The sequence below is a fragment of the Micropterus salmoides genome, unplaced genomic scaffold, assembly GCF_014851395.1.
Source record: "Micropterus salmoides isolate LMB-PRFRI ecotype aquatic unplaced genomic scaffold, ASM1485139v1 Ms_hic_scaffold_2847, whole genome shotgun sequence".
In the NCBI taxonomy this organism is placed as follows: Eukaryota; Metazoa; Chordata; class Actinopteri; order Centrarchiformes; family Centrarchidae; genus Micropterus; species Micropterus salmoides.
In genome coordinates this window covers 1-9,283 of record NW_024042092.1, presented here as the reverse complement: position 1 = coordinate 9,283, position 9,283 = coordinate 1, and the positions used below count along the sequence as shown (strand labels likewise).

General features: G+C 37.0%; 1 protein-coding gene across 2 annotated transcripts; it reads left to right on the top strand.

Annotated features, from left to right (window-relative positions):
- The first annotated feature begins 1,184 nt into the window (after window positions 1-1,184).
- On the top strand, window positions 1,185-9,091 carry LOC119882033 (butyrophilin subfamily 1 member A1-like). Of its 2 annotated transcripts, XM_038692049.1 has the most exons (5): window positions 1,185-1,369; window positions 2,030-2,359; window positions 2,523-2,561; window positions 5,412-5,690; window positions 8,643-9,091. In XM_038692049.1, exons 1-5 carry the CDS (start codon window positions 1,267-1,269, stop codon window positions 8,657-8,659), a joined length of 768 nt encoding a protein of 255 aa, XP_038547977.1. In that variant the 5' UTR covers window positions 1,185-1,266; the 3' UTR covers window positions 8,660-9,091. The 2 variants fall into 2 exon arrangements, with proteins under 2 accessions (XP_038547977.1, XP_038547978.1); XM_038692050.1 differs by lacking the exon at window positions 2,523-2,561.
- Window positions 9,092-9,283: the final 192 nt, after the last annotated feature.

The following is a 9,283-nucleotide window of genomic DNA, read 5'->3' as shown; positions in this document are numbered from 1 at the left end:
AAAAAAACTCTGCAATCAGTGATTGAGTGTGAATGATGGATGTGGAGCAAACATGCTGCATTTAACAGAAATGATCTTAAACATGGGTTCACTGAACTAAAGCTGTTTCGCTGTAAATGTAAATATTTTGTAGCTACAGTGTTCATTGACATTATTTGGGACAAACCTGTATTGCTTCCTTTTATTTCTTACGGTGCGAAGCCAGACTCTGTCAGGTACAGTTACACACTGAACTACACACTCAGTGTCCAGATTATTAGGAACACCTCGCTAAATTAATGCAGTCTAAAACAACAGTCCTGCAATAAATCTCCTTCATGAAGGTTCTAACTGATGATGAACTTGTATCGTGAAAAATGTATAACATTAAAAATGTCGAACTGTATGTTGTGGCTGTTTTTGATGTTTGTTCAAACTCTGAGAAAAGAAACTAAAGAGATTTTACTGTGTTGGACCGATTCAAACATGATCAATATTTTGCAGCTGTTGTTTTTGTATAAATACTTTTTGTAGGAGTGGTATTTAGCAGTGATGAAATGTGAAATTGTAAGTAGCTTTGGATAAATGTAATGTAACATTTACTCAAGTACTTAAGTAAAACAATTTTGAGGGAGGCTTACTTGTATTTCAACTTCATGCTACTTTATGCTTCTGCTCCACTAGATGTCAGTATTTTAATGTTTCCTCTACTACATTTGTCTGACAATTTTCAGATTACAAATTCCTCCCTGTCCAGTGAATACCATGCTTTTTAAGAAAAATAATCTATTTAAAAACCCTATTTGAAAACAGGCTGTTGAGCAATCAATAAAAATTCACTTTAAAGTGGGGAATATTTATGCAATCATCTTCTTTAACTTATATATTTTTAATTTATTGACATTAGAGTTTTATTGCAAATTCTTGTCAAAAAAGCCAAATAATATTGAGCACGATTTCATGTATAAAAGAAACAAAAGAGTGAAACATCCAAGGAGGTGAATACTTTTTATAGACATTGTACTTGTGGAGTGTTTTCACATTGTGGTATTATTAATACTTTTTACTCGAGTAAAGATATTATTTCTACCACTGGTTATCAGTCAGTCCCTTTTTCACAAGTCAAAATCATAGACTGTATAAAAACGTCAAAATATTAGTGAAAGTGACGCTTTTATTGTGAAGGATTAGCGGAAGTGTTGCAGCTTCCTGAGAAATCGAAAGTGTTTCGCAGTGACGCAGCCTGAAGTGGTTACATGTCTGTTAGAGTCGTAACAGTGAAGTTTAATGATGTTTAATCTTCAGATGTCTTCTACAAACATGAAGCTTCTTCCTCTCGCGTGTCTCTGTCTCCTGACTCGGTCTGGAACAACGTTGGCTGATGAACAAAGTAAGAAAACGACTTAATTAAACTGATAATCAATAACCTGATAGGCCGAATAGGCACAGATCAATATTAAAACATCTAAGCCTATTTCCCTAACAAATGTGATGTAATTTAATAAAGGCATCCTTCTGATTAATTACAGTCGTACAACAGAGCCGCGCAGTTTGCTGATGTTTCCATTATCTGGCAGAGAAACTGTTCCTCATTTCAGACTGTTGCGACTCATAACTGATATTTCTGATCAAATATAAAGTGTCGACCTCTACCTGAGGGTTAACTTACTGTTTTGTTGATCCTTTTTAAGTAGAAACTAAGAATAATGCGTGTGTTATAGCCACACAGCCTGTAATATAAATATTATAATAATAAGCAGCCGTTATTTTTCTCTCTCGCTTCATTTCTCACATTTATAATTCAGATCCAAAGCCATGACCATGTTCAGAGACAGAAAACTAGGCTGCAGGACTGACAAAGCACCGTCCTGAATATAAACACGTTCAGATCTTCCTCCTTATTTTCTCAGTCTGGTTGTATTTTAGCAGCTTGTTAGTTATGTTATGTTGAACAGTTATGTTGTTTGAACAACTGACTTCAGTGTGTCTTAACTTAGGCCTAATTAAATTAATTTAAACATACTGATTAATGAGGTTTTTTGTCTTCCAGGTCCAGTGATCATCGAAGTGAAAGAAGACAGTGATGTTATTTTACCCTGTTTCCTCAGCACCAAGGAGAACATTGAGTACAAACTCTTTGACTGGAAGAAAGATGGTCAGAAGGAGGTTTTCCTTTATGAAGCAGGAACTCATTACAATAACGGCCGTCCAGGTCAAGATGAGCAGTTCAAAGGTCGCGTCTCACATTTTCCAGATGAGCTGAAGTACGGCAACGCCTCCATCATCATCAGAAATACGAAGGTGACTGACAGTGGAAACTACACCTGTGATTTTCCACTTCTTCAGCCAAGACAGATATTCAACATTCAGCTTGTTGTTGGTGAGTGTTTTCATTAAACAGTTCAAGATTTGTTTACTGATGTGACTGGTTTACGAGTCCCAGATAGACTTTAGTCAAGAATAAACATCTGGCAGGGCCTCTCTATTATCAAGTTGATAATATTTCACAAGCGTTCTAACATATGTTTTGTTTTTCGTTTTAGATCGTATCTTAAAGGACAGATCAGCTGAAAACATTGCAGGTGAGTCCTTTGATGACGTAACTAACTGTCACAGGTATGTGCCGAGTTTGGCTTCAAAAGGATATCATCTGACATCATCCAACCCTACGTACTCCAAAAGATAACATACATCAGCACTACATGATAGAGAGAACAGATCTTGTTTATCTTTAAAACAACAAAATATGTCCTAGTGCAACAACTTCCAGAAATCTTGTTGGTGTTATTAAAGTTTACATTGAGCTCCTGTTTCTCTGCTCCTGTTTTTCCTTTCACTATAACAGGCTGCATTGTATTTACAGAAATTATAGAGGTATTTTAACAGTTCTCCTTATGACCACTTTAATAGGTACACTTGTACAATAAGGTAATTCTATTAAACATCTCTGCCTAAAATGACTTCACCAAGTTTATATTGTTCAGTTTTTGCTGACTTTGTCCTAAACATGAAAATTCAGGGACACGTTTATTACTGAGCTCATAGTTAATGGTGCTGTTATACTGGACTACATTATACAAAGAGGTGTTTCTAATTTTTGTACTCACTGTTTACAAACTTGAGGGGTCAAAATATTTAATTCAACACTGGAAACTATGACCTTTGTGCTAAAACACATAATTGAATTAACGCCACTATGACAGTTAAAAAAACATTGTACACTTATAAAGTAAACTTAACAGTTGTGTTGGATTGCGTCAGTCTGGACAGGGGCCTGCACCACGAAGCAAGTTCAACATACCCGGAATATGTTATCATTATCTGGCTTAACTAACTAACAATCGCGATGGGGATAAGCTGTCACGGTGGGTGGTGTGAAGGCAGGTTGTGGAACCCAAATGCAGGACTCGAAGCCGGCAGGTACAGTTCAGTGATTTCTTTAAACAACTAAAGGCGAGCACACTTACAGGTTGAGTGGCTGATACAGAGTCCAAAACAAAGGTTGTCCAAAACAGTGCAGGGAGACACGACAAGAGGGCAGCCAACAAGCAATCACACAACAACTCAGGGAGACAGCATACAATGACCCAACAAAGACTAGACAGAAACACCAGGTATATATACACAGGGATAACGAGCAGGGCGGGAGCAACACAGGTGACAGAGCAGGAGAAAACAGAGACAGACATGCAGAGGGATCACTGGGGTAACAGACAAGACAAAGGTTACTGAACACTAGACAAGCAGACATGGGGCAGAGAGAATAAGCAAAACAAGACAGAAACACATACACACACACGTTACCAAGAACCTGAACGAGAAAACAGAGTACAGAAGAGACAAAACAAAAATGGCACACACTAGAACCAAGAGCAAAGACCAGAACTAAGGACATTGAACAAAAATCCAGACTTCAGAAATAACAGATAGCGGTGTTAACAGCAGATGACCAATCACAGACATGAACAAGTCTACCAGCTGCAGAGCGTCATATTTTACAAACGAAGATTTAACTATAACGCTACAGAAATAGCCTACAACATGGTCTAAGTAGCACGACTGCAGCTGATACATGCAGGGAGACAGAAAACCTGTGTGAATGTCTAAATGAGCAGGCGGAGTCCATAATAATGCGTTGATTTGATGTGTTCTTATGAGCTGTATAAAAATATCAGCCTTATTCTTTCAGCTCGGCTGTGTGTCGGCGTTTCAACATTAAAAGACTTGTGCACTGAAGAAGTGGTTGTTCCTCACTTTAAAAAAACCTTTCATCACTTCAAAAACGAGATTAATTTATTTAACACACTCAAAATTTGTCCAAACATTGTTCTAAACTTCATAAAGCAATGAAACGAAAAATCCATTCATGTCATAAAATGTGCTCAAATAGTGGCTGAAAGACTGAATCTCAACATTTAGGCTACTGAAAACTCCCCTCATTACCTGCACCTACATCGCAAAAGGTGGGGTGGTACATGACTAAAGTCTCTGTGATAGACTTTAAGATAGCTACTAACCTAAAATAAATAGCCATTCATATTAACATTTATTTCAATATCCCTACCAAACTCATAATATTCAGCCTCACATAAGAAAAATTAAACCCATTTATTTTAACGGCTGCGACAGGCTGTGTGAAACGGACTGGGAGCAAATAAAAAATATTAAACACATTTCAAAGCAGTCAGTAGCCTACTGTAAAAAGCTGTAGGCCAATCAAAGCCCAAGGCCTTTAATCAGTCTCTGTAGGATGATGTCGCTGTAGTTTCTCCACATCAGGGCAGCAAACATAAAGCAGCCAATAAAACAGTCTGTGGGATTTCCTACAGATGGTGATGTCATTTTCCAAGAGAGCTGATTGGTCAGTAGGCGGCGCTGCTTTGTGGCACAGGCCCCAGGTGTACCTAATAAAGTGGCGGCTGAGTTAATGTATCACTGACACAATTAAGCCCCGATAACACAAGGGGCTCACATGCTTTTAAAGACCTTGTTTCATATTTTATAACACGTTTTTTCCACTTTAGTGTAACAGAAAATATTGTCGACATATCAGACAACAGATTTCATGTGACGTCGTTTCAAGATAATTTTTTCAGCTCAACAAATGTAAAAATTGAGTTTGTCCAAACGTCTTCACTGTATCTGAGCTTCTGTCATGATATGAGTCAGAAACAGTGTTTGCAGCTGTAAATAGTTTCCAGACTTTTGGTAGAAGTTAGAAATGTTTGAAATATCATGTCCTATCTAACAATGCTGGGAGGAGCAACTGAGGCTGATACTGTGCTTTTCTGTTCCTCTGTGTTTTTCTGTTAAACACACTTTAATCCTCATTTACAAGCAGAGAAGAGACGAACAAGAAACATCAAAGTGTTACATTTATAATCCTGTTATTGTCCTTTTATAGCTGATGTGTCTGTTTACTGTGTTCACAGGAGCATCTCCAGAGCCGTCTGTCAAGATACTTTATCAAACAAAGGACTGGGTCCTGCTGCAGTGTGAAGTTCTTGGTGCTTCTTCAAAACCTACAGTAGAGTGGCAGGACAGTGCTGGAAACAAACTTCCTGCTGAGGAGCCACAGGTCTCAGAAAGAGGAGGCAGCTTCTACATCATCCTCCAAACTACTGTGATGAAGACCGACCGCTATTGCTGTGTAGCCACACAGGAGGAGATCAGACATCAGATTTATACTGAGATCTACGTGAAGGTCAATGGTGAGATTCTTCTTAGTGATGTTTTTATATTTCAGTCAGTTCAATAGTTGTGTTATTAGTTTTTAAACATGTTTAAGTGTCTTCAGACTGAACACAAAGCAGATTGTGATGAAGATGTCAGCAGAAGTGTAAAAAGTTTCAAACTGAGTGAAAGCTTCACTCTTATACTGAGACTCTGAGACTTCATGGATCTACCGAGATGAGAGGAAGAATGAGAGGGTCTGCAGGGAAATAACAGAAAGAAACTCTGAGATCAGTCTGATCAAACACAGGAACACAAGAATTTAGTAAACTTCACTCACAAACCCAGTAACAGATTTATAAATGGCTGCTGCAGCCTGATCCTGGGGATCAACATGAAAACACCTCACGAGGGAGATTTAGAGACTGAAGTCTTTAGAATCAGACACTTTTTGAGCCACAAGTGAAAAAGACTGAACTTGAATAAATATTGATAGTTCCTGGTAATATTTTGACACCATGGAGGCACATACAGGCTTTGAAGTGCAGTTTTTATTAGACAATGGAAACTTTAATTGAAGTAATTAGTACCAATTGCAAAATACAGCTTGTCATTTCTTATTCAGGTTGAAGCTCCAAGTTTCAAACATTATCATTTTATAACTGGAGTAATTCCGAGTATTAAAACAGCAGAATCTGATGAGAGATCTTCTTAATGAAATAATGTTGTTTCACAGCAACATAAATTAGATAGTTTAGATTAGATTCACCTTTATTGTCATTATGCAGAGTACAGATACAAAGTTAATGAAATGCAGTTAGCATCTAACCAGAAGTGCAGAAATGGTGTTTTATTATACAGATAAGTGCAGTTGTAATGCTATTTCTATAAAGTCCTCCTGCTCTTAAACATTTTCCAAAAATAAAATATGTATTCCACTGTGAGCTTTTGTTCAGAGACAAAAAGGAAGAATTGCGTCAGGTTTATTATTATTTAAAAATGTTTTTAGAGAGATTTAAAACTGTGTCTCAGTCTGTGTGTGTTCTGAAATCTGTATAAATATTCTTTATAGCATTTTATTAAAGGTTAAAAGTGTGTTTAGCTTTAAGAGTTGGAGCTTCAAGAGACTCGTGCTGCAACTTGAGAGAAAGTGTAGAAGTATCAGTGAGTTAAATGTACTTAAAGTAGCCAAAGATAAAAAAGTATAATTTGAAGTATCATCTGATAAATGTAGTGAATTATAAAGTAGCATAAATAGGAAATAGTCAAGTACCTCAAACTTGTCCTGTCACTGCTCAGTGAAACATAAACGTATCTCAGCCTCATGTTTAGCTGGATGTTTAATGTTTCCTTAACAAAGCTCATCAACACTCGCTGTAACAGCAGCTGTGATGTAAACGTCCCTTTACCCCGACCACAACCTTTGCTTGACCTTAACAAGTGTTTTATATTCTCTCCCTGTCCAAGTCATGGACAGGGAGATAACAGCATGTTAAAATGAATCATTCCATTAACTAGTTTCTGATATGTGCTGTGACTGAGTGGAACAGTCTTGACTAAACTCATTTTAACTCTTTTTGTTATTGTTGTTTAGGACAATGACGACTTCTTGCACTCTTTGTTTTTTTATTTTAATATTCTGATTATTTTATGCAACTTAATTTTACTCTGTCTTCAATCTAAATTAATTTCATTCCAGGCAGCACAAAGTCAAGTGATGATCAATCTGCCCACTGAACTGTTGTTGTTGAGGACTTTATACTGACGCACCTGATGAATAAGACGAAGCTGCACAGAAACAATGTGATCAATAACGAGATAACATCAAATTATAACATAGGATAACATTTACATTTTAGCTGACACTTTTATCCAAAGTGATTTACACTCATATATAAGAAGGACAGTAAGTAAGTAATGAAAATAAATAATAAAGTGAAACGACCAGGAGACTCTGACTGAGGATTTCAGGCTGCTGCAGCTCAGAAAAGGTTTAAATATCTGTGATGTGTTCAGGAGCTTCAGTGTGAAATCTGAACCTGTAAAACTGAGAGGCAGCTAGTGAAGACTGGAAGGTGTTTGTGTTTCTATAATGAGTTAAAATCAGCTTGTTTGATGAGCAGGAGACAGACAGGGACTTCTGTCTGAGGCCTGAATAAAGAGATGAATGAGGAGCAGAACTGCTGCATAAATACTGTCCATTTACTAAATATTATCAGACCGCTTGTTGTTTTTAAAGGTCCTAAATGAGGGAGAAATTAATAGAAACATGAGTTCACTGAACTGAAGCTATTAATGTAAATATTTTGTAGCTAAGGTGAAATATATAATGTGACTTTTTAATTTTGATGTTTGTGTTATTGAAATTATTTGGGACAAGCCTGTGTTGCTTATTTTAATTTCTTAAGGTGCAACGCCAGAGTGCTGTCAGATACAGTTACACACTCAGAGTCCAGTTTATTCAGTACAGTGCGAATAGGCAGTCTAATACAACAGTTATGTTAAAATTTAAATCTCCTTCATGATTCGACTTCATGGTCATGTTGGAGGCTGTAGTTTGTGGTGCTGTTGAACTGTCTTACTTTGACAGGTGTTTCTGTTATTTTGTCCACCCCATGTATATCAGTGAGTGCAGGCTAAATAACAGAAACACGTCTCTGAAACAGTTTGAACACAAACTGAACATTTAAACCTTGATGAAGGAGATTTATTGCAGGACTGCATTAGTTTCAGGTGTTCCTAATAAACTGGACACTGAGTGTTTGCTGCTGCTGACTGTGATATTTGAGTTCTCTGAAAGTTCATGTTCAGCTTGTTTTATAATTTAAGTCTGGATTATAATTTAAATCTGGAGGACAAAACAAGGTCAAAACAGAAAAATGTTTTCTTGTTATGAGTTGATTTGTTGTTCTAACAACAGACTTCTGTATCTCTGTCTTTACTTTGATTAAATGTAAACATACTGATTAATACATGTTTTTATCTTCCAGAACCCCCACAATTATGAGATGGCACTCTTTTACAGAGCAATGGCATCAAAGACAATACATCAGGTCAAGAAGATCACGTCTCACATTTTCCAGATAAAGTGTAGCACGGCCCCCATCATGATCTGTAATACTTATAATTATATAAATATTTTACACTGCAGATATTAGACTAGCAGCTAGCGGACTTTTCCATATTAAATATTATTCATACTCGTGCTAAACCAGGTGTGTTACCTGTTCCGTGTTTGTAAAATATCCACTGCTTCTTCTAACATAACACTTGATTTATACTTTTCTTATTTACTGGTCGTTTAAGTCGCTGCATCTATTGACAGAACAGAGTTATGTAACGTAACAGGTTGGGCTGCAGCGATCGATTCACTTTAGTAATCGAGTATTTTACAGATTATTTAACCGATTAATCGAGTAATCAGCGCTGCCTTCATGCTGTTGTGGTCGGCTGGTTCTGTTGTACAGAGCTGTTTTCTTTTAGCTTGAAATCATCCCATTCTTCTCTGACTCTGTTTCTTCTTCCTTCTCTGTTTTCTCTCTCTTCCTTCATGTTATAATCCTCACCATCAAATGGCATCGTCTTCACTTGTCCGCAGCGTAAACACGTTGTGCGACACTAATAATGGGCG

Bases quoted from the DNA above. Each gene is read 5' to 3' on its own strand.
- LOC119882033 (XM_038692049.1), top strand. From the start codon at position 1,267: ATGATGTTTAATCTTCAGATGTCTTCTACAAACATGAAGCTTCTTCCT. The intron at 1,370-2,029 runs GTAAGAAAACGA...TTTGTCTTCCAG, and splicing joins AACGTTGGCTGATGAACAAA to GTCCAGTGATCATCGAAGTG. The intron at 2,360-2,522 runs GTGAGTGTTTTC...TTTTCGTTTTAG, and splicing joins CAACATTCAGCTTGTTGTTG to ATCGTATCTTAAAGGACAGA.